General features: G+C 40.1%; 2 protein-coding genes across 2 annotated transcripts in view; one reads left to right on the top strand and one right to left on the bottom strand.

The window, feature by feature from the left end:
* Positions 1-14,891, top strand: part of Ccdc152 (coiled-coil domain containing 152) — a 27,891-nt gene extending 13,000 nt beyond the window's left edge. Inside the window, exons 5-9 of the mRNA XM_040757556.1 lie at positions 2,803-2,867; positions 8,447-8,549; positions 10,981-11,108; positions 14,300-14,383; positions 14,662-14,891. Of these exons, the coding sequence (XP_040613490.1) occupies positions 2,803-2,867; positions 8,447-8,549; positions 10,981-11,108; positions 14,300-14,383; positions 14,662-14,784 (503 nt within the window). The 3' untranslated portion in view covers positions 14,785-14,891. The remainder of the gene's footprint in view (positions 1-2,802; positions 2,868-8,446; positions 8,550-10,980; positions 11,109-14,299; positions 14,384-14,661) is intronic.
* Positions 14,888-25,483, bottom strand: Selenop (selenoprotein P). Its single transcript, XM_040757555.1, has 5 exons — positions 25,321-25,483; positions 21,821-22,036; positions 20,569-20,781; positions 18,173-18,290; positions 14,888-16,286 (listed from the first exon to the last, which is right to left on the bottom strand). The coding sequence occupies exons 2-5, from the start codon at positions 22,021-22,023 to the stop codon at positions 15,690-15,692; spliced, it is 1,131 nt and encodes a 376-aa protein (XP_040613489.1). The 5' UTR covers positions 22,024-22,036; positions 25,321-25,483; the 3' UTR covers positions 14,888-15,689.

The raw sequence follows: 25,483 nt of genomic DNA, 5'->3' as shown, positions 1-25,483 counted from the left end.
TCAGTTCTCTCCATCCACCCTGGGAATCCCAAGATTGAACTCAAGTCATTAGGTGTGGTGATATTTTGTTTATGCTATAACAAATAAAGCTTGCCTGAAGATCAGAGTGCAGAGCTAAGCCACTAGTTAGCCACAGAAGTCAGGCTGTGATGACACACACCTTTTATCCCAGCACTCTGGAGACAGACAAACAGATCTCTGTGAGTTCAAGGCCACTCTGGGCTGCATAAGATTGACCCGGTCTAAAAGAGAAGCAGAGCTCACACAAAGGATCCCACATACCTTTAATCCCAGCAGTAGGGAGTTGGAGACAGGAGTGATATGGCTGGGCAGAGAGAGGAATACAAGGCAGGAGGAGAGCAGTCTGAGATGCAGTCTGAGGACAGGACGGCCCCTTTGGTCTGAGCATTAATAGAGATAAAAACTCTGGTGGCTGCCACTCTGCTTCTCTGATCTTTCAGCTTTCACCTCCTGATAGCTGACTCCAGGTTTTTATTATTAAGAACAATTAGAATTTGTGCTATAATTAGAGGTAGGAGCCTTTACCAAGTGAACCATCATGGCATCTCATACTTTTACTTATTTTTCTTGGCTTTCTTCGTTTTATTTTAGAAACACTCTTATTTACATATCCATCTCCCCATTCCCTCACCCTTCCATCCTCCCAGGCTTCCCACCGACCCCCCAACCCATTCCCATCTGCTTCCCAGGGATAGTGAGGCCCTCCAAAGAGGATCATCAAAGTCCATCACATCATTTGGGGGAGGGCCTAGGCCCTTCTTTCCATATCTGGGCTGCAGTAGTATCCCTCCATAGGGAAAGGGCTCCCAAAGTCCACTTGTGACCTAGAAATAAACCCTGGCTCCACTGTTAGAGGTTTCATAGACTGCCTTGGCTTCCTAGCTGGCACCCACATTCAGAGGGCTTGGTTCTGTCCAATGCTGGTTCCTCTGCTTTACGACTAGGGTCTGTGTGCTCTCATTAGGTCAGGTCAACTGTTTCTGCGGGTTTCTCCAGCACTGTCTTGGTTCATTTGCTCATCTCTCCTCCCTCTCCACAACTGGATTCCAGGAGTCTGGCTCAATCTTTAGCTGTGGGTGCCTGTTTCTGTTTGGATCAGCTACTGGGTCAAGGTGATGGGAATGGTAACCACAGTAGTCATCAATCTCATTATAGGGGAAGGGAATCAAAGGCAGCCTCTCCACCATTGCTTAGATTCTTAGTTGGGGTTATTCCTGTGGGTCCCCTACCATTTCCTCTGTGACAGACCTCTCTCCAAACCTGATTTTGTTGAATATGTTTTCTGTACCTTTGAGCTGTATTTCTTCACCTTCTTCTTTACCTATTATTCTTAGGTTTGGCCTTTTCATGGTGTCCCAGATTTCCTGGATATTTTGTGTTAGGGATTTGTTGGACTTGAGATTTTCTTTGGTCGATGACTGTATATCCTCTAGGGAGTCTTCAACACCTGAGATTATCTCTTCCATCTCTTGTATTCTATTGGTTATACTTGCATCTGTAGTTCCTGATCGTTTACCCAGCTTTTCCATTTCCAGCATCCCCTCATTCTGTGTTTTCTTTATTGTTTCTATTTCAGCTTTCAATCTTTCAACTGTTTGAGTTGTTTCCTTCATTTGTTTGTTTGTTTGTTTGTCTTGGCTCTTTTTAGATTATTTATTTCTTGAATTTTTTGGTTTGTCTTTTCCTCCATTTCATGTATTTTTTGTTTTTTCTTCCATTTCTTTCTTTAAGGGATTTCCTCGTTTCCTCTTTGAGGGTCTCTATCTTAAAATAATTTTTAAGGTCCATCTCTTCTGCTTCATCTGTGTAGGGCTTTTCAGGTCTTACTGGTGTGGAGCCTCTAGATTCTGGTGGTGTCATATTGGTCTTTCTGTTGTTGAGTGTATTCTTATACTGTCATCTTCCCATCCCATCCTCAAATGGGTACAGGTGGGGTCTTTCATTTTCCTCTAGTTTCCTGGTGGCTTATGTGGGCCAAGACTTCAGTGTCTGCAACTCTGAATGGTCTGTCTTCTCCGGGTGTTCTCTACACTCAAGCAGAGCCCGGTGGGCAGATGGGGAGCCAAGAGTGGGGTGTGTCAAGACTCACATCCTTCCTGTCTGTGCAGGTCCACTCGATGTGAGAAGCAGGCTCATGAAGATCCAAGGAGGGGGTAATGGGCAGGAGTTGGAGCCTGAGCAGAGCCCACACTCACCCCAAGAAGAGTGCATTGGGCAAAGGGGGCTTTCTTGGGTTTCTTGACACATCTCATTTTGTAGCCTAAACTGGCATGGAGCTTATTATTTAACCCAAACTGGTCCAGATTTTGCAGTCATCCTTCTACCTTCATCTCCCAAGAGCTAGAATTACAATAGCAAGCCATCACACTGGCCTCTGAAATTGTTTCTCTCAAGCTAGTCCTCTGCTGCACACTTCCCTGTGTCTGGAACGCCCTTCCTGAATGCAGAACAAGCCTTACTTCTTAAATCTCAGCTCAGGGTGGCTGCTTCTTCCCCAAACCCTTACCCAGTGTCAAGATCACCTAGGTCTACCCCACCACATGTTCTCAGAGTATCTCAAACACAGGTTTATCTGATATAGCTACTGCATCTTCCATACCACTAGACTGTAAACTCAGTGAAAAGCAGTAACTTATTGTGTTCCTGCATTCCCAGTATCTAGCAGTGCTGGGCGCATACTTACTGAGCACATGCATGAACAGAAATGTAAATGTTAACATAAAATCCCACATTAATTTTCAGTACTGTTTATTAATGTGTTTCTTGATTATTTGTGCATAGATGAAAATGAACAACTAAAAAGAAATGTTGATTTTATGAAAGAGAAGTTAAAATCACATGAGCAGGTAAGTTTATATTCTATTATATTCAACTAGACACTTGAAATCACTTGTTCATTCAAATATGAAAGCTGTTTAATTAGCATCACCAAAATGTGTGTAAGTGTAATACATATATGTTATATATGTAAAAATCTTTAATAAATGAATGGTAACTTTTGTAACTCAGCCATTTTACAAAACTTAATATCCTAATATCACTTATGCACTGTTTCTTTCTACCAAAAAAAGATGGAATTATTTTAATACATGGTTTTCAATTGTGATAATAGACTAAAATATATTCTGTTGGTTAATATTTTTAATTCTTTTACTATAAAAGAAATAAGTCTGTGTTCTTTGTGATTTGGGTAATCACCACGCCATCTAAATAATGGGGAGACATTGTGTTCCTCCCAGTGGTTATTGTACTCTGCTACATTCATTTCCATCCCTCAGGAACAGGGTAGTGATAGCAATTGCAGAGCATATAACACAGTGCCTCAAAATACGATTTCCTACCCCCTACCCTTTGAGAGGTTCGTTGGACAACCTCAAGTTGAACCTGCACAGTCTTAGCTTGAAGGATCTTCTTGTAATTTGATGAGTTTCTGTGTGACAAGCTCTTCAGAAAATGCTGCTTGTTCCAGAACCCAACCTGGGACTTCTATCTGAGTAATACTTTCCACTAAGAGAAAAGCACTCTGCCTGTGTTTTTGGAGGGCTTAGACTTTCAGTTAAGGATCTCCGGGATACTTTTCTCCCCACCCTTTCTCTGCTTTTCTTTTCCATTGACTCTTCCTTAAGTCTTTCCTCTCCTTTCCAGATCTTCGCTGCAGAGCTCCACAGTAAATGAGTCAGTTTGCACTCAAGATACAGAAACAGAAAATTTTACATTTTTCCTTCTAAAACTTCAAGCTTAACCATGCCTCCTCACATATATATAACAACAGTTTCAATTGAATGCAAAGTATAAAGCACCACAATCCATTTTTAATTTCTTAAACAGCTTTTGTCCAAAGTATACTTCTTAAATGGCCTCAATACAATGAGAATTTACTAATACAGACCCTTCTGCTAAACCTAAAACTCTTGGAGAACCACTTCTTAGGAGCAAACATGGAAGATGCTTAATAGAATCCTTGCTAGATGATTCTATATATTGCACATAGAAAATTCATAAGTTTCATAAATTAAGAACACAGCCAGAAGCTATCCCTTAAAATTCAATGTTCCCAGAAACTAAAGAAGAAGGCAGCCAGCTATTATTTCCTAGGGATTGATGCCATTAAAGGAAAGAAGGAATTATTCCTTAATACTGACGACACAGACTAAAGTGATAAGGAAGATCTCCCCCTTCCCCACAGAGTTAGAGCCTACCTCAGCCCACATGTATGAGCTCGTATGCCCAAAAGTTGGAGTGAAATTCTGAATTTTATCAAATTGATGCACACCTTCCACTCAATAGTGGCATCTGCAGGTAACACAGTCAAACAGAAAGGTACATAGACTTTTCTCAATGCTTCCTAGAGCAACAGTAACTTACTCACCTCATGTAGTTTATAGAGAACATTCTGTTGTCTCTTCTAGTTGCCCATCTAGAAACCTAGATACACACAAATGGATATTATGGCCAGCTTGAGGTTCTCCCTGCATTGACTCTGCACAGCTTTAATCACATCTAAAGTCTTCTAGGTTTGGCCAGTCCTGAAACTTACCTGGCAGGATAGATAGCACAAATGGCAGTCCAGACTGTGTCCCTTTAAACGAGTTGTCTTGGTTATTTTTCTATAGCTGTGACAAAAGACACTAACAAAAGTAACTTAATGAGGAAAGGATTTATTCTGACTCACAGATCAAAAATGCACGATATCATGGTAGAAAAGTCAGGGGCAGGAGCTAGAAGCAGCTGGTCATATCACCCACAGCCAAGACACAGAAAGGGGTGAAAAGGGGTTTGTTTCATTATTCCACTTTTTGTAGACCAGAATATACACACACATAATTAAACCAAGTCTTCCCATATCAGTTAACGTAGCCAGTATACTCCCTAACAGGCATACCCTGGTAATTCTATGTTCTGTCAAGTTGACAACACTAACCATCATCTGTCACACTAATTGTATTTAGTTATAGACACACACGCCCGTACATTTGTTTTACCTCCTCAATACTATTGGATATCTAGGAATAGCTATAACGTTTTGTCAAAAAAAATGCTTACAAACACATACACACACTCACACACACACACATACCACACATGTGCACACGTGCAGATTTGCACAAAATCTCAGCTGTAATTTCAAGTTATACTGCAGAACCTTAGTAATAAAAAACCAACATGGTATTAGCACAAAGCAAACATGTGGCTTAATAGACTAGAATAAAGACCCAAATGTAGACCCAGAAACACAGCCGCACAACTGCAGCCAAAATAGATACTGGAGAAATGACAACTTCTTCAACAAATGGCACCTAGGAAACTGGATGTCCAGGAACAGAAGAATGAAACTAAGTACTTTTCTCAACTTGCACAAGAATCAACTCCAAATGGAGCAAAAACTTAGTATGAAACATGAAATCCTAAAGCTGTTAGAGGAAAAACTTGGGCAAACACTTCAAAGCAGAGCATAGGTAAGAACTTTTGCAATGGCTACTCCAGGAAATAATGCCAACAGCAGATAAATGGGACCTCTTTGGGTTAGTCTTCTGTACAGCCAACAGTTGAGTAAAGAAAGACCCTACAAAATGGCAGAAAACCTTTGCTACCTGTGCATCAGACAGGATTAATACCTAGAAAACACAAAGAACTGTAAACCAGCCCCAGTAAACTCTTTCTTCTGTCAATTGCCTTAGTTATGGTGTCACTTCACAGCATTAGAAAATGTAACTAAGGACATGGACAAGAAGAAACCACTATATATTGCTAGTGGAAATATAAAATAGTCCAGCCACCATGGAAGTCAGTGTGCAGGTTTCTGAAGAAATTAAAACTACATCTACACTATGACCCTACTACACCATTCCTGGCTATTTACCAGAAGGGTTCTAGATCAACATAACAGAGAATTGCTTGTACATCAGTATTTATTGCAGCACTGTTCACAATACTAAGTTATAGAGCTAAATATACAACAGTAAAGTAATGGATAAAAAATGTATCATTAATGGGACCTCATGAAACTGAAAAGCTTCTCTAAGACAAAGGGCAACATCAAAAGGACAAAATGGCAGCCTACAGAATGGGAAAAGATATTCACCAATCTCACATCTGACAGAGAGGACTGATCTCCAAAATATATAAACAACTCAAGAAACAAGACATCAACAAACCAAATAATCAAATTTTAAAATGAGGCACAGGGGGAGACTCTAACAACAGCTCTGCCCAAAGCCAGGCAGAAGGGCACTATTGTGGTGAGCAAATGTATGGTATGGAGAGACACAGAGAGAGAGAGAGAGAGAGAGAGAGAGAGAGAGAGAGAGAGAGAGAGAGAGAGAGAGAGAGAATGAGAGAGAGAGAATGAGAGAGAATGGTTCATGCCCTGTTGTAGACAAAGGCATATTTGAAGAGGTGAAAGAGATGAGGAGTGAGCTGAGGTGGGTGGCTTAATTATCACCCAGGACCATGGTGATGTCTGGGCCTGGGCCTTTGGGACCCATGTCTGGGTTCATGGCTCTGATGCATCTCTATTGATGTCCATGGCTCTTGAGAGGACTGTATAGAGTTGGCCCAGACCTTCACTGGCTGCAACACTAGGAAGAACTGGTCCTGCCCCTCTATAGCTGAAGCACTCAGGAGAGAGGGTCCTATACCTCATCTGCGCAGCACTATAGAAAAAAGTCAATAAATGATTTCCAATGATATTCTGCTATACTCCTAGATTGGTGTCTAGCCCAACTGTCATCAGAGAGGGACTTCACCCAGCAAATGATAGAAACAGATGCATAGACCCACAGCCAAACATTAGTCAGAGCTCGGGGAATCCTGTAAAAGCAGGGGAAGATAGATTATGGAAGCTTGAGGGGTCAAGGACACCACAGGAAAACACAGAGTTAACAGACCTGGGTTCGTGGGGCTCACAGAGACTGAACCGCCAACCGGAGAACTTGCATGGGACTGACCTGGACTCTCTGCACACGGTTGCCGCTGTGTGGATTGGTCTTCCTGTAGGACTCCAAGTAGAGGGATCCAGGGGCTGTCTCTGACTCTGTTACCTCCTCTTGGGACTCTTTCCTCCTGCTGGGTTGCCCTGTTCAGCCTTAATAGGAGGGGAGGTGCCTAGTCTCACTGCAACTTACTATACCCTGGCTGCTTGGTATACATGGAAACCTGCACTTTACTGAAGGGAAGGGAGAGGGAGTAGATTGTGGGAAGAGGTGGGAAGGGGACTGGAGGAGAGGAGGGAGGGAGGGGAAACTGTGATCGGGCTGGGAAAAGTAATTAATTGATTAAGTAATTAGAAAGTAAGAAACAAAAGAAAATGAATCTGTGTACAATGGAATTTTTTCAGCCATAAAGAAAAATGTAATTAGTTTGTTTGTAGGGAAATAGATGCAACTGGAGATAATCATATTATACAAATTAAGCCAAACTTATAAAGACAAATATCACTATGTTTTCTTTTATTTGTGGTTCCTAGATTTTATATAGATACATAAAATCATGCACACATATTTGGCGTGCAGGTAGAAGCAAACAGTTAAGGGAACAAAGGAGAAATGAGCAAGATGAAGCTAAGGGACAGGAGGAATATGCACACAGTATGTGTGTGTGAGAGAGAGACAGAGAGAGAGACAGAGAGAGAAGAGAGAGAGAGAGACAGAGAGACAGAGAGACAGAGAGAGACAGAGAGACAGAGACAGAGACAGAGAGGAGACACATGTGGAGGAAAAGGAGTCTCAAGGAAGTGGGGAGGAGGAACAAGAAAAGGTAATGGGCAGTGCATCAATTACATCTTGTTGAGATAGCTAAATACCTGACAAGAACCAGTTAAAAGGAGGGAGGTTTTCTTTAGGCTTACAGTTTAAAGGGCTGTATCTGATCACAGCAGACAAAGAGCAGCTGAAGAAGCCAGGCAGCTGGCCACATTACAGCCACTATCAGGAAGCAGATTTTGAGCAGAAAGTAGAGGCAGGCTGTCAATCTCAAGGCTTATCTCCATGCTTAGCCTGTACAGGTTGTGTAAATGCCTCCTAAAGGTTTCACAATCTCTGAAAACAGTGTCACCATCTGGTGAGCCTGTGAAGATAGTCCACATTCAAACTACAACAGAGAGGAAAGCAAAAATATATATATATGGCAAATTCTCTGAAAGAATCGAGATGTCTCTTTAGCAGAAGAGGGACTGTTTTGAAAGAGGGAAAGGAACAATTTAGGGAGGGGACAGGAAATAGGTGCATATATTAGCAACGTACAGTGACATGTATGTGTGAATAATAAAACTTGCTATTTTGTGCGTGCCTACTAATAAGTTAATTGAAAATAAATAAAAAGCATGGATATGGTTGCATGTAAAAATTAATATAAACTGGGAAATTAACCTTTTTAATTATCAAAAAGTATAACTATTACATTGAAGTGAATATATTTTAATTTCTAGGAATATAAAAATAATGTTGCAAAACTTATAAGTGAAATGAAAATCAAAGAGGAGGGACATAAAATCGAAATGAGCAAACTTTATCAGGATCTGCAGAAAAAAGGTAACTTTAAATTTTAATTTATTGAGTTCTGACATATCGTGAAGCAATTTAAAGGTGCATATTATTTTCCCAATAATAGTATTCTTGAATGAGCACTGCCTTGATGCATTTTAAGTTTTGTATATTTATGCATCATAAATATACTAGTTATATGTATCATTCATGTTTGTGATCAACTTTGCCTATTGTGAACCAGCATCTTTATATAATTAATATATAGTTATATTACATATGATTATATAATTAATATAAAAGGTTTTAATAAGTTTTCAATTGTCTCTTACTATATTGAATATAATTTCACTAATTTTCTTTAGTAAAACTGGTCTCGTTGCATGTATGATATATGCAGATATGTAATGAATTGGCTTATTTTGAAAGCCATACTTAATGACCCTGTCTTTATGAACATCATATATAAAAATTAACTTGAAGACAGGCCTGTACACCTATAACCCCAGCACTTGAAGCTGAGGTAGAAGACTTAAACTATTGCAAGCTCTCTGTACTATATAGCAATCCACAATAAAATGGGCAAAATATTTGAAAAGGGGCTGGAGAGATGGCTCAGCAGTTAAGAGCACTGGCTGCTCTTCCAGAGGACCCAGGTTCAGTTCCCATCACCCACATGGTTGCTCACAACTGTCTGTAACTCCAGTTCCAGGGGCTCTGACACCTTCACATCAATGCACATAAAAAAACAAAATAAAATTTTTTAAAGATGCAAAAAAAGGCTTTTGAACCAACTTTACCCCAAAAGTGCACAGGAGGAAAATAAGCATCTGAGAAGGTGTTTGTAAGCTTGCAACATCCTCACTTGCATTCATGCCTCCAAAGCCAATACCACGTGGATGACACCATCAACGTCATCTGCTGACTTAGGATAGATTCCCACCCATTCAGTCACATTTGCAGCAGCTTCTTTTAATAAGATTTTTATGTGTATGTTTTGCCTACATATAGGTCTGTGCAGTAGATATGTGCATCCCCAATACAAGACGATGTCAGATCCTCTGGAACTGGAATTACAGATGTTTGTCAGCTATTTATATGGTACTAGGAAGTGAACCCAGGTCCTATGCCAGAACAACAAATACTCTTAACTGGTGAATCATCTTTCCAGCCCCTGTAGCTTTTTTTTTAATTTGATTTCTCTCTAGGAGCAGAAACACTAACCCACACCTGTTCAAAATACATTAAAAAAACTACATGCACAATTTCTAAAATATGGTTTATTAATAAAATTCACTTCCTTAAAATCATTTACTTAATAAATGTAAGCATGTTTTACTTTCAGAGGGTTAGTGCATTGTCTTCATAGCGGAGAGCATGGCACAGACAGGCAGGTTCTGGAGCAGTAGCTGAGAGTTATCCTTTGGCAGAGAAAGAGATACTGGGCTTGACATGGGCTTTTGAAACCTCTAAGTGACACACTTCTCCAAACCCCCTAATCATTTCAAATAGTTCCCCACCCTGGTGACTAAGCATTCAAATATATGAATGAGCCTATGGGGCTGTTCTTACTCAAACCACCACACCTCAAGTGAATGTTCCTTGCACAGTCTAGGGTACTACCTGTAAACAGATAATAAGCTATGAAGCTAAGTTTCCCATTAAACCCACAATTCAAAATGGTCACTGGGTAGTGAGTGGGCCTACCGTGTACTGCTTGTTTCTTTCTCCTGAAATGGAGCCAGTATTTCTCTTAACAGTTCTCATTTGTTATAACATCTATACCTAGCAAATGGCTTTTTATGTGAGGCTCTGCCTTAAAAGGAACATTGTGAGACAGGCACCTCCCATCTTATACTCATTCCCCCAGATTCGGTTAGCAATTCTCTTACCTTTTGGATGTGAAATCCCCCCCCCAGGCTAATGTGTGCACATTCATCCCCAAGTGGTGCTGTTTAGGGAGATTTAGGAGGTTGAGCTGACCTGGGGGAAGTGTGTCACTGGGTGGCAACCATTGTGCTTTATAGCCAGCCCTACTCATATCTGTCTGCTTCCTGATACACCGAGACCAAGCAGGCTCCGAGCACCACGGAGCTACACATGGCATGTCTTCTTCACATGGTGGCTTGGATCTACTCACTGTGAGCTAAAACAAACCTTTCTTCCCCTAAGTTGCTTCTTCTTGGGTATTTTTGTTTCAGTGATGGGAAAAGCAACCAGTATAGTTTCCTCCTAAGTTGTCAGCTCTTTGCCATGCTCTTCCTGAATCATTGCAATCTCACAGTTGTAATTAATATCTGTCTCCTAGCCCAAAGCAGAAATTCAGTGAAAACAGACAATACATGTATCCTGTATGAAGTGTTTAGTATAATGTCTGGAACAAAAGTGATCAATAAATATGCTGAATTAGGAGATGAAAAAATAAGTAAATGTAAGTACATAACTTTGAACTGCTAAATGATTTTTTTGTTTTACTTAGTTGAATTAAAAGAAGAAAAGCACAAAGAACAAATGGCAAAGAAGGAGATGGAAATATCAGAGTTAAATGCAAAATTAAGAACTCAAGAGAAGGAAAAACAAAATGAAATACTCAGACTACGTCTAGAAGTAGGTGTTTACATGTCTGCTAAACAGAAGCATGTTAGTCTAAACCATGCTTTGTTTCGTATTGCAAGGACATAGATTTCTGGACTAGATAGAAGCCTCTGAGAGGACCACACATCCTCACTCTCCAGCAAAAGCAACACTGTCTGTCAGCAGGCTGCTGCCATATGCTTCTCAGCCCTTGATGTAGAGAAGGGCCTAGCTTCCAGAAAGCATAGTGCCTCCTCTGAGATGAGGACAGTGCTCAGGACTTACTGATTTTACAGTCTAGTCTAAACTAGAGGCATACAACCACCATGCCAGCATTGGAGGAGTACAACAGATCCTGGTATTTCTCTCTCCCCAGAAGGAATCATAGAACCCTTCTGTTTTATATGGAATACTAACAGACAAATTTCTTTACATTTCTGTGAAAACATATTTTAGAGGCAAAATTCCTTTGAAACATTTGTGAATGTACTTTAAATAGGTGTATCTCATAAATTTTGTAGTTCCTTTTTTCTTTTTTTTCATTTATTTTTCAGTTTAAATTTAGATAAGAAACAACGTTGCTTCACAAGTCAGTTCCAGGTCCCTCTCCCTTTCCCTCCCCTCCTCCCGTGCCCTCTCCCTAACCGCCCCCCATTCTCCCCTCATTTCCCCAGGGAGGGTGAGGCCCTCCATGGGGGTGTCCATAGTCTGTCATTTCATATAGGGCAGGGCCTAGACCCTTCCCCAAGAGTTCAGGGTGAGAGTGCACCTCACATTGTTGGATGGGAGTCCAAAGTCCGTCCGTGTGTATACTCGGGATGGGTACTGATCTGCTGCCCAAGGCTCAATAGATTCCCTAGGCCTCCTCACTGACACCCACATTCAGGGGTCTTGATCAGTCCCATGCTGGATTCCCAGGCTGATGCCTGGGATTCAAGAGTTAACCTTTGTCAGGTCAGCTGTTTCTGGGGGTTAAACCTGCCCAGTCTTAATCCCTTTGGTCATCAGTCCTCCCTCTCTGTTACTGGCTTTCTTGAGTTCAGCTCAGTACTTAGCCTTGGGAGTCTGCCTCTTCTTCGATCAGCCACTGAATGAAGTTTCTGTTTCCCAGACTCTCTGGCCATGGGATTGTAGGCTGGCACTCCCCAGATCTATGTCTAAAATCCATATATGAGAGAGTACATGCCATGTTTCTCTTTTTGTGACTGGGTTACCTCACTAAGGATGGTTTCTTCTAGTGTCATCCATTTGCCTGCGAATCTCATGATTCCATTGTTTTTTTCTGCTGAATAGTACTCCATTGTGTAAATGTACCACATTTTCTCTATCCACTTTTCGGTTGAGGGACATCTAGGTTGCTTCCAAGTTCTGGCTATTACAAATAATGCTGCTATGAACATAGTGGAACAGACATCTTTGTTGTATGAATTGGCATCTTTTGGATATATGCCTAAGAGTGGAGTTGCTGGGTCTTGTGGTAGGTTTATTCCCATTTTTCTGAGGAATCTCCATACTGATTTCCAAAGTGGCTGAACCAGTTGGTACTCCCACCAGCAATGGAGGAATGTCCCCCTTTCACCACATCCTCTCCAGCATAAATTGTCATTGGTGTTTTTGATTTTAGCCATTCTGACAGAAGTGAGATGGTATCTCAGAGTTGTTTTGATTTGCATTTCCCGGATGGCTAAGGATGTTGAGCACTTTCTCAAGTGCCTCTCAGCCATTTTAGACTCCTCTATTGAAAATTCTCTATTTAGTTCTGCAGCCCACTTTTTAATTGGGTCCTTTGATGTTTTAGAGACTTGCTTCTTGAGTTCTTTGTAAATTTTGGAGATCAACCCTCTGTCAGATGTGGGATTAGTGATAGTTCCTTTTTTCTAAACCTCTTTTTCCATTATTATGCCATGCTTTCCACACATCCCTATGTTGACTTCACATTATGCAAAAAGTCACAGATCTTAATTAAATAATTTACTATTTATTTTCCAGGAACTCTGCTGTGCCTAAGGTGTTTGATGGGGGTCTGTAGGTTACATTAGGGGACAGAAAGGGGGTCATGCTGCTTCAAAGGGATTTTACTATTGCTATTGTTTGTGCTGCCACTGTGCTGCTGTATCGTGGCTGATGGTGCCACCTCTGCCTCCCAGCCAAGCGTATCCAGAGAGGGCTGGTGGGCAACTCAAATATAGCAGGCTGTATATCAAGTTGTACCAACTTACCATCTGTCAGTTAGGGATCTGCATTTGATTTGCTATCTGGGTGGTGTCGCTAGTCCAGTCTGATTATACTGGTGACTAGTACTCAGATGTCCCTGTCTATCTTTATTATAACTCTACAGTTCTCTCCACAAACCAGAGTGCAATCTCATGGAAAGCTTACTCTAGTTTTTGGAGAGGCTGCACTAAGGTAAATCTAAAAGGAAGAATTAGAGTGGATTATGGTGATTTTAAAAAATGGCCTATAAGAATAGGCTGTAGTAATCTCTTAATTAGACTCAGTTTAATTCAAATTTTAAAAAAGCCTGAATTGACTAAATCATGTCTAATTTCTAGTATTTCACTTCAAAGTTTGAAAGATACATGGGTTTTCCTCCTAAGAATGTGGATTACACTGCTTTTCTTTTTTTAAGAAGCAACTTTCTATTTAATTATTCTACACAGGTGTTTGCTTTGTTAACCCTTCTGTCTGACAAGGAAACCTCAACAATCCTGGCTGTCCACAGCCCTGGCCTGCCTTGCTGGGTCTCCTGGAACCCAGTGGCACCAGTGAGAAAGCTTTGGAGTACAGAGGACAACAGCTCTCTTAAGTCTCCCACTAGTGTCCCATCTACCAGGTGACACTGCTGCAATAATCAGTATTGCACTGCTTGTCTTGACAAAAGTCCACCAATGGTAATGTGAAAACACTTTCCAGCTCAGTGGTCAAGAATATGCCTCACATAGAAGTGTGAGGAGAAATGCAGCAGTGTCTTGAGAAAAAGTACCATGCTACCTATAGAGGTAGCACCCGGACTTCTGGCCCTTTTTGAAAGCCCACAAAGCAATTTTAACATGCCATTTTACTGACTCTTGTTTGGATGTTCTTTGTTCTTTTTTTTCAAATTGTGTTCAATTACAAAGTATGTAGTGAAGGATTTTGTTGGTATACTTTTTCTGTAAAAACATTGTTTCTAAGTATTGAACTACAACAGCCTTAATATCTTTCTCCTTTTGAATTCGGTTCAGTTTGACACCAAACTAGCAAGAGTTCAGACTAAATCAAAGTCATATTCGGATGCTGCTATTTTGCCGCAGAGTATCTACAGAAGGGTATGTGCATTTTGTCGCATGACTATAACTCCAGTAAATTAATTGCCTAGTGTGTTCCTAGAAACTTTTCCTGATGGTTATTTTAAGTATGTTAAATGATTTTTGTAGCCTTATACCAGTTTTTCCCTTTCCATCACACAAAGGTGAAGCTACAGGCCTTTCAAAGTAATAGTTTTTAAACTGTAATCCTGAAGTGTGTTTTCATTGTTGCCTTGTCATTCCTTATACTTAATCATACACCTGCATTGCAGTGGCAACCTTTCTTCTGCTCTTTTTAGAAGCTTCAGCATCTTCAGGAGGAAAAGAGCAAGGAAATTGCAGGTCTCCAGAACACCATCCGAGACTTGGAGCAGCGCCTCGCAGCCGTCAAAGATTCCCGCCTCACACGGAGACGGTTTTAAGAAGAGCACTTCATGCATTAGTTACAACTTAATTTCCTTAAAGGCATCAAAAATTCACTTCTGTTTTCCGTGTGAGCATGCTAAATAATAAAGATGCACTCTGTTAAGCTTTTTAAAATTGCGTTTATTTAGATAAGTCTGTACTGTGGCCAATTCTCTACTGCATTCTTGCTTATTGGTATTTGCCATAAAAGAGTTCAGGTTCATAGGGCTGAGTTTCTCTATTGAACCATCATTGATTATGGAAATACTGTCTTAAGCAGTATGCAGATTAACAACATACTTTTCTTCCATTACGTCTGTCAAGACAGTCACTCACAATTCACAGCAATACAACACAAGATGAAGAAAACAAAATACACAGATGTATGTAGTGAATGTAAAGCTGGTAGTCGTCTTAGATATAAAAAGATAAGAAGGTATTTAAAATACAGTGTTAAAGATTTAATTGGTTAAAAAATTTAAGATTAGAAAGATAAAAGTTCCTACTGTTTCAAGAGTTTAAGTAAAGAAAAAAACTGGAAAATGTGTCTTTGTTGTTCTTTCCCCATTCTAAATTACGAGCTATCCAACAGAAACCCCTAGGTCATAGTTTATGTTTCTGTTCTCATCAATGTAAATAGAACACTGGAAAAAGAAAAAGAAAGACATATTAACCAAAAGCTGCAATCACTTTTTAGTTACCCCGTAATACAAATTTGGTTTGGGTCAAATTCTCTGTGGCATAAAATTTTAAATTTAGAAGCCAATGCGGTAGCTTTATCCATGTTTGCCCACATCCAATTTCTACTTTTAGTTCACTGATTAATTAAATGGATAACAAAATTTCTAGAAATGAAATTGTGTCTTTAGACTGACTTAGGGAGTATACATCTTATTTTAAATATTTAGTTTGAACGTCATTTTCACTTTTTGGTCTTATTATTTCAACTTCAGTTGGGGCTGGCTCCTGTGGGGTTTAGTGGCTGACTCTGTCAGGCAGCTGGAGGTGATCGACACTGACAAGATTCAATGACTTTCTCCTCCGCAAAAAGCCCCTGTCAGCTACATAAAGATGGGAGGTTTTCGGCGCACTGTCAAGTGATTGCAGACCCTGACTTCTCAAATATGAGATGGCGGCAGTGGCAGCAGCAGCTACTGGTAGTTGTCCCGGAGTCCTTAGACAACTTACACAGGAGCTGGTTTATGCATCCCTTTCGACAGAGCTTCCTTTGGGCAAGTGAAAGCTGCAGACCTTCACTTGCCTGCATGTCTCAGCTCTCTAAGTGGCCCTGCCTGTGCTTGCCCGTGTGCTTATGGTGGTGATGTAAGCCTGAAGGAGGGAGAGGTGCTTCCGCATCCCCTGCTCCGGGCTGCTGATTCTCTGAAAGCTCCCTGCTCCCAAGAAGCCCATGCCCGTGTTTGTGATGGTGCTTGTGGTGGTGGTGTGCCTCCGAGGGCTCCGCTGTTTTACCCACAGTAGCTGAGGACACATTCTTACAGAAGTCTTCATCTTCAAGACTCTGGAACAAATTTACAAATCACTTATTAACAAGCTCATCAATTTACCATGAATGCATGAAAAGATTACTTGTCGAGCCAATGTTTATGTTATTGCAACAAGGTCATTAAGATACGGTTGGCTAGTGCATTAATGGAAAAGAGCCTGACCTTGGCTTCAATGTCTACATTTTTTATTAAAGGTTTAAAGAAGCCAAACTACCATACCTCTCTCTGCAAAATCAAAACTAAGCAAACTGCCTGAAAACACTTAGATTGTAGTGAAGTCAATCAAATAGGGAATCCTACTATCAGTAGAGCTACCTGTAACTTTTCACGCCTGCCATCTAATCTTGTCCTGTTTTCTAAAGCAAAATGGCTTCTCTCTGACAATTCAAAATTGCCAGTTAAAAACTGGCAGCTTTTTATCCTGCAACATGTGTGAGAAAATGTTTTTAATTTCACCAAAGCTTTGGTAATGCTTACATAGTTCTGTCGGGTTAAAAATAGCATGGTGGCCTACTTTAATTGACAGCATTTTTTTCTCTTAGTAGAACAAATAATGTATCATATAATTGATGGCATTACAAAGACAGCAAAGCAGAAAAGTGCTGATTTGATCTCCACATCAGATGCTATAGTATGTTGTTAACAAATAGTTCATAGGTTTTAAGCTTATTATGGAAAATGTTTTTGCCTTTTTAGTTCAGTACATCTGGGTGTGTTTATAGCAGGCATTTACACAAATGCAAGGCCAGAAGTAACCCTAAAATATGAAAATGAAATTAACCCTAAAATATAAAAAATGAAATTTTAATAGCATTAACTTCATGTCAGCTCAATTTTAAGAGCTTTATTTGCAAACTAGTCTCATCTTTAAAATCTGAAACTAACTCACAGATTTTATGCATATTAAAATGTAAATGTCAACAAAGTTAATTGATTAAATGACTTGTTGAAAGTTGAGGAAGCTGTCTGTAGATCAGGGGAAAGAAAATGTAACTACCAAATAATTGCAAAACATTTTCAAACCTGAATTTAAGTTTTGGCAGTTTGCCCTGTTGGGGAAACATTGTTTAAAATGTGAAAGAAAAAATGTAGTCTATAAATATTAAACATTATAAAAATGATTAAATGTAGTACTTCTCATAACAAGAAATATTTTCGTGGTTATTAGGAGATATCAGTAATGAGTAGACTACATTTCTCTTTCAGTTAAATGAAATAATTCAGCTTACAGAATGGAAGGGGACGGCTTTTCAGCAAATCTGGTTGTCCTAAGTCCTTGACAAATTAAGTAGGTATCTAGTCTTTGCGCCCTGACAGGTGACATCATAGTTGAGGAGCTTGACTTTTGCAATGCTCTAAGCATGCCCAGGTTACCTCAGTCATAATATTTTATATGTTGGCTACATTCTTGGAGCCCTCATACTCATGAAATAACATTCACTAGTGACATAGTGATCTACATTGATTTTATTACTTTCAAATATGTAGTTATTTTTACTTTATGTGTATGAGTGTCTTGTCTGCATATGTTAAGTGCACTACATCTGTGCCTGGTACCCTCAGGGGCCAGAAGAGGGCATTGTATCTCCTGAAACTGGAGGTAAAATGCTCTAAGCTACCATGTTGGTGCTGGGGGTTGAACAGGGTACTCTGCAAAAGCAGCCAATGTTCTTAGCCACTAAGTAATCTCTCAACCTATGATTTGCTTGTTGTTTGTTTTTAGAGCCTTTACAGATAAAGGAGCAATATGAGTCTTGCAAATATGTTTCAAAGAGTGTTGCATAGCAAAAAGTGTATGTTTAAGATTTTCTTATATAATTGATGATGAACAACTTATTTAGATAGGTTTTGTTATGTTTTCTCCTTATTCCCCATTAAAACAACTAAGAAAAACACCTACCGTGAAAGAGCAGTTTCCACACTTCTCCTCACAGTAGGCGATCTTAATGGCTTCTTCAACATATGGGAAAGTGAGGAAGGAATAGGGCAAGCCAAGGTGATAGACAAGACGGCCACATCTAAAAGGCAAATACAATGTTACTGCTGTATTCTCTGTGCTGTCACCATGCTCAGGCTAGAGCACTTACATAGGATATGTAAGGCTTGGGTTTGTTATTAATTTGTAGTGTAGGAAACAAACCCAAGCCTTACAAATCCTATGTAAGTGCTCTGCCAGTGAGTTACATCCCCAACCCTTAATTTCCTGAAATGGATTCTCAGAATGTGATTCAAAGTAGCCTTGAACTCACTGGGACGTCTAAGCTAACCTGAAACTCATGATTCTCCTGTCTACTGAATGTCACAAGTACTGGCATTGTGGGTTATAACACGTGTTCACCGTGCTCATTAGCTCATTTATTCCAAGAAACATATCTAACATAAGAAAATTTTCAACTCAATAAAATAACTAGAATTACTATTTGATATTCTCCAAAATGGTAAGGTTGAAATGTTTATTTTTACTGACATTTTACCCAAAACACAGATCATTATATTTATACTTTACTACTGACTAGATGAGAAGTTTAGATGCCTGAAATAACTAAGTATAAAGCTAAAATTATATTTAATGTGAGACATAGTGAGGACCCAGTCCAGGCAGAGTCAGAAGAAAGCATCAACTCAGAAGTTTACGGAAGACAACATATGCATTGAAATTCTCTCAAAATATGAATATTTAATCTGATCACAGATTCCAAAATAAGTTAATTGCTGAAAACAATTTCTATATTCAGTTAAGAAATGCAACCTGGCATACAAACAGACTTCGTGTGTCCATAACACAAAGACGGATGCTCTCTCAGCCTGGACTTTTAGAGGAGTGCCTGGACCCTGCCCTGAGTGAAATGGCAGACTCTAGATATCCCCTATGTGGAAGGAAGTGGGGATAGGGTGGGAGGCTGGGGGGGGATGGCAGGGAGGTGTGGGAGGAGGGGAGGGAGAGGGAACTAGGATTGACATGTGAAGCAAGCTATTTAAAATTAAAGTAATAAAAAATGTACATATTTGGGAATCATTTAATATGTATTTGTAAAATTATACAGAACTGCATAAAATGAACGTGCTTGTGTGGTGTTGAGGCATATTATCTTGAGAAGTAAACATGAAGTATTGTTATCAAAAAAAGAAATGCAAGCATTTAGCTGTAATGAGATATCCACCCCCCAAACACCCCCCCACCACCCACCCCCACATAAAATTATAAATAAATTTAGGCATATACAAGTATCGTCTCCAACATATGATTATTAATCTGCACAGTATTTAGAATTATATATGTTATGCAAATGGATTCTTCCATTTATTTAACACAGAGGGAAATGTATAGTCAGTTTTCTGAAACTACCTATTGGAATGGTGAACTCACATTTAACTCAAAAAGCTCATTTCAAAAATATAAAAACCAAACCTTCAGCATCTTAATTTGAAACTGAGTGCTTTGTTTTATACAAAGACAAATGCCTTATTTTAAGACCTTTACTACTAAATACAAATTGGGAAATAAACATGTGAGAAAGTTGTTGCAAAAATCTAGAGGAGAAGTCACAAGAAAGTCACTTGAGGGGCTGATTATGGAGGCAATGTAGATAAATGCAAAACTTATAATTTGTTGAAGACTAGACTGGAGTGATCTAACTGCCTGGTACAGTTACAGTTTTCTGAAGGGCAGATGGCAGCAATTCCATCACACATGATCATGTGTGTGATGTTCTGCAACACAACATAGTAGATAATGGGTAGGGGGCTGAAAGGAGAGCATAGTATTATTGGACTGCATCCTCTAGGGCCAACCTCTGCCCCTCCAAGAAGACTCACACAAAGGTCAAAGTTGAGGGAATAGGTTTTAAAAGAATACAATTGATTCCACTTTGTATCATTAAATTTAAGATGTTTGTGACCGTAACTGGAAGAGATTTCTGGGCTTGGTGTTCAATTACTGTATTTGAACTTTGTACTTATTTCAGGTCACTAGGACATATGTGGTGTTGTGCTCAGAGAGTAGATGAGGTCACTTTGCAGAATGTTCAGCATGAAAAGAAGGAAAACCAAATCACCCTGAATAACAGGAACCTGTAAACAGGGCAAATGAAGGAAGAAGAATGAGAAGGAGGAGGAGTGGGGGAAGAAGAAAGCTGTGGAGAAAAACAGCAGGGCAGTGTCTGTCCGAGAATCAAAACCGAAAGTGTTTCCATGGCATCATGGGACTGAAACGGAACTGTGGCTCTCGGAGTGAAGAGCCCGACTGTGATCATGAAAGTCAGTGAGTACTGAGTAAGAGTCTGGGAGAGGGCTCACCTGTCATATATGAGGAAGTCGTCTTTGTTTCCATTTAGGAGAGTCCAGACATCTGTTTGGTGTTCTTCTTGCCGGTAAACAGCAATCTGGTCTGACACCTGATTTTTAAGATGTGTGTGTTTTAGTTGAGAAGGGGATCCTTGATGGTTAACAACGATGTAAGAGATGTTCAAGTATCCTTCGTTCTCTAGTTTTAGTCGCAGGTCTTCCAGTCTAAGGGGAAAACACATAAAATGAACTGTAACATTTAGTTTGCCTTCTACAGTCTTTCTATTTTCTGCGAAGCTCTTATTATTTCTAAATGACCATGATTTTTCTTTGTGATATAAGACTGAACTGAACCTTTCACCTTTATTTAAAACTTGAGCTTTTAAATTTTTAAATTTATCTGTGTAGCCCTGACTGTCCTGAAACTCACTCTGTAGACCAGGCTGGCCTCGAACTCACAGAGATCCGCCTGCCTCTGCCTCCTGAGTGCTGAGATAAAAGATGTGCCCACCACCACTGCCGGCTTGAAACTTTATGCTAAACACTTGCATGAACATGAGCTCCAAATTAGTATATACGTAAATTCACCTTGCAGATATGCAGAATGTTATGTAATTAATATTTGGTGGATGACTCAATCAATATTTTTGACTTATGATTGTTAAATGATGCAAGACCTTCTATTACAACCCTGTGTTTAGTGTTTGTACTGTTAACCTTTCTCTGCTTCTTTTTTAATAATTTGTTTAAATATTTATTTATTTAACATACGTCAGAGTTTTGCCTGCATGTATGTCTATAGGAGAGTGTCAGATTCCCTGAAACAGTTGTGAACTGCCACGTGGTTGCAGGGAATTGAACCTGAACCCTTTGGAAGAGCAGTCAGTGCTCATAACTGCTTGAGTCATCTTTCCAGCCCTTCCTATGCTTCTTATATTGAAATATTTGCTCTACTAATGTGGGTAACCCATATTGGGAAGTTACAAAATGTAGGAACACAAAAGCAGGGATGCCACAGTAAACATTTTGGTAGTATTGTATTTATCCCTGCGTGTGTGTGTGTGTGTGTGTGTGTGTGTGTGTGTGTGTTACATATTTTATGTCCTCCTGGTCTTTTCATCAAATTTGTGCTATACAAACATACTTGTCTCCAAAAACATTATTTAACAATTATATTATTTCTATTTTATTGCATTTTGTATGCATTTGTTTGCATTTAATCTTTTTTCCCTAAAGATATCCTAAACCTTAAAAGACTACTTACCTGGATGCCTGCAGAAGGCACAGGTATCAGCTGGCTTGAAGAAGAGCAACCACGGTCACTGTACCCTCAGAGTTTAGCATTGGATTTTGATCTCCTATGTTCCAGGCTGGAGGTTGCTTACAAACAGGGCTTTGGCCTTGGCTCTCTGTTCCTCCATAGGGGAGGAGACAGAGAGCCAGGGCAAGCCCTAGGCTTCTCCACATTGCTGAGGTTGTCCTATAAAACAAAAAGTGAACTTTATAGATAACTTTATAGCCATTGCTATGGATTTCTTTAAGCACAGTAGGTACACTCCTGCTTACTAAAACTTAGCCTATGGACTCTGCCTCCATTTTGTTAGGCTCAATGTGCCATTGCCATGAGCCTCCTTCCACTAAATCTCGCTGTAAAGGGGGAACGTGCCAGCTAAAAGGCAGAGAGGAATGATCAAACATGCTTATGGAAATGTACCTGACTGACAGCCAGGCATTCCTCTAGGACAAGACACATATTTAGAAACCCCTTCTGACTGTAGTGTACAGTCATATGTATACATTCTGCAAACACATTCTGACTTTCATCTGAGATGCACTAGGTTCTGACGGCTTTCTGTCCTCTGTTCATCTAGGAAATGTGAGGAGGAATTCTGCACAAAACTGTAAAGAACCAGCACAGAAAAAGATGAGCAGTAGAGACAGGGCACCCACGTAAATGTGCCTCGTGATGGCCCTTAGCTCTCCTTGCATGAAATCTTCCTGGAAAGTTCCAGGCAAAAGGCAGGCAGTAAACTATGGCTTCAAGTTCAAGCCTTCCACATTTGCAAACATCTTGGGTACATTCAATATTTGTGGCTTTTTAGTCCTCCATGTCTAGCTATTTGATACTATAGGATTTGAATTTCTTCAAATATGACTACCTGCTTTGATGTTATCACCATACTCATGATAGGAAAATCTTATCCGAGGAGAAACATTACAAGTCCTTGCTCTTGCCCCATTTCTGTTGTTACTACTGCCTTCATGAAGCTCCGGCAACTAGATAGGACATTCTTGGATGAAAAGATGTCCTCTCACCCAGGAAAGTTAAAATATTAAGTACCTGAACAGAAATAGCCCCCAAACTAGGGCCGCCTCTCTCAGAAATTTTTAAGGTAAATTTAGAGACATGATGAAAATGTGCAAAGCTCTAGACAGCTAACTCAGTCACGTTGACAAAAGAAATGGAAGAAATTAGGCATGGTGGCCCATGCCTACAGAAGGTGACGCCTACAACACTGAGGTGGAAGGATACCTCTGAGTTCAAGAGTCGTATGACTACAGGGTAAGTACCAGGCATGCCTGGAATACAGAGTGTGAATGTGTATTTCTCACAGTAGTTAATGCTCCCAGATAAAAATTTAGCTGGTTACAGCAGCACACCTGCAACCCAGAATTTGGGAAGCCAAGAAAGAAGAATCTCACATTAGAGGTCAGTCTCGGGTGTATAGTGAGACTGCTTCCTCCAAGAAAAATCTGACATAAGAGCCTCACTAAAGCAAGGAGGAGGAGCCAGGAGTAAAGTGGCGCACGCCTTTAATACCAGCATCCAGGAAGCAGAGGCAGACAGATCTCTGTGAGTTCCAGACCAGCCTGGTCTATGTAGTAAGTTCCAAGACAGCCTGGGCTACATGTGAAACCCTGCCTTGAAAAAACAAACAAACAAACAAAAAAAAGAAATAATTAAAGGAAGAAGAGCTAGGTGTGATGTGCACATCTTTAATGTCAGCTCTCAGGAGGTAGAAGCAAATGGATTTCTGTGTGTTCAAGGCCAGCTAAGTCTACATATAGCCAATTTCAGGTCAGCCAAGATCACACCATAAGGCCCAATCAAAAAAAAAAAACAAAAAAAAATCATCTTTAATTCTGATATTTAATTGAGGAAGTTCCTACAGGGTGGTATTTATAGTAATAATGGGATTATTCTTCTTCAGTTTTTTTCTTTTTCTGTTGTTTGTTTTTTGGTTTTGTTTTTTTTTTTTTCTTTTGAGACAGGGTTTCCTCTGTGTAGCTTTGTAAACCAGGCTGGTCTCGAACTCACATAGATTCACCTGCCTCTGCCTCCCGAATGCTGGGATTAAAGGCAAGTGCTGCCACCACCGCCACCACCTGGCATGGGATTATTATGACATCAGTCAGTTACTGGGTTTTTCTAGAACTATAAAACAAAAAATAAAATACTAAGCACATTTACATATGCCAGTTGTGCCTCAGGAGAATTATACTACTACCCTTTCTGTAGCTGAGGAAACTATGGCATAGAGAGACTGTAGGTGTCTTGTCTTTGATCACAGATGCGATAATCTACAAGAATAGATTCAAACTGGTTCTGCCCAATGCAAAATAGGATCTCTCAGCTCCTGTGGTACATTGATATTTTTTAAGCACATCACCTTGCAATGACTATAGCAGCCAGTTTTCTATATGCTCGGGGACAGGGAAATGTACGTCAAGACAAGCTGTTCAGTTTCTTAATAGGAAGTCTAGCTTGTACGTATTTCCAAAACTAAATTCCTGCCAGGCTCTGGGTCCAATCTCTATCATACACACTTCTCAAAAAAACTAAACTATCTCCCTCGCCTATATTTCTAGTGAAAAGAATGGTCTAGTGGCAAAGGAAAAACTAAAGACGACGCATTTCCACTTGCAGATTTCTTGTCGTTATAATCAGTAGACTGTTTGGTGTTGCTTAAAGTTGGCTTTTGTAGGATAAACTCTGCATTTTAATTTTAACTGTCAAGGAACTATGTAAAAAGAATGAGGGTAAATACAATTAAATACAGCAACAACTGGGTAGTAGTTATAATCTTCATTCTTGTTCCTGTACAGAACTGCATTTGATTATATTTCCACTAAAAGGAAAACATGCTTACTCTTTGTCACGCAGCCCCTCCCTCTGAACTTTAACCCCCATTTTAAAGCCCCTCACCCACCTAATGGCTTCCATTCTCTGCTTAACTCAGAAACTACCCACGGACCACCTGTGGCACAGCTGGACCTCCTCTAAAGGTGACCACTTCTGCACTGTGGATGGAGCCTGCTCCCTCCCTGTTCGTTAATCGGAAGCTGCTCACCATTTCCCGGGACATCTCTACAGTACAATAGGATGGGCATATTTCCATCTCTGCTCTTGAAATTCACGAGCTTTCCCCCCTGTTTGTCCTCACTCTACCCTTCAGTGGGAAACACGGGAATTTAATCAGATAATATTGCCCATAGAACAGTCCCCTGCAGAGAGAAATAGCATAACTGCATTCCACTTCCCCAGCTTCCCCCTGAGCACAGCACAGAAAAACAGAAAACAAAAAACCTAACTGCGATCCCTAGACAATTCACCTACCACACCCAAACTCTTGCTCATTTTTAAAGTATTTTTTCATGTCTTTTACCAATCTTTTTAGTAAGCCTATTGCAAAGGGAGGGGGAGTATTTTTATCAGCCTCAGAAAACATTTTCCAAACTCTAAAAGAATGAAGTCCTACTTACGCAACCCCTTCGGACTAGTCTGCTTCCTCTCTCTCTCAGCTCTGGCGGGGCAGCTCCGCAAAGCCAGACTGACACTGACATATATAGCCCTGTTGTTTACTTCACCCTCTGAGGTGCAGTCCAAAGTTCAATGCTCCCTCTCGCAGCGACCTTGCAAGCACAG

Source organism: Mesocricetus auratus, unplaced genomic scaffold, assembly GCF_017639785.1.
Source record: "Mesocricetus auratus isolate SY011 unplaced genomic scaffold, BCM_Maur_2.0 Super-Scaffold_100015, whole genome shotgun sequence".
Taxonomy (NCBI): domain Eukaryota; kingdom Metazoa; phylum Chordata; class Mammalia; order Rodentia; family Cricetidae; genus Mesocricetus; species Mesocricetus auratus.
Note: the sequence above shows the minus strand (reverse complement) of the source record. Positions and strands in the feature narration are given on the sequence as shown.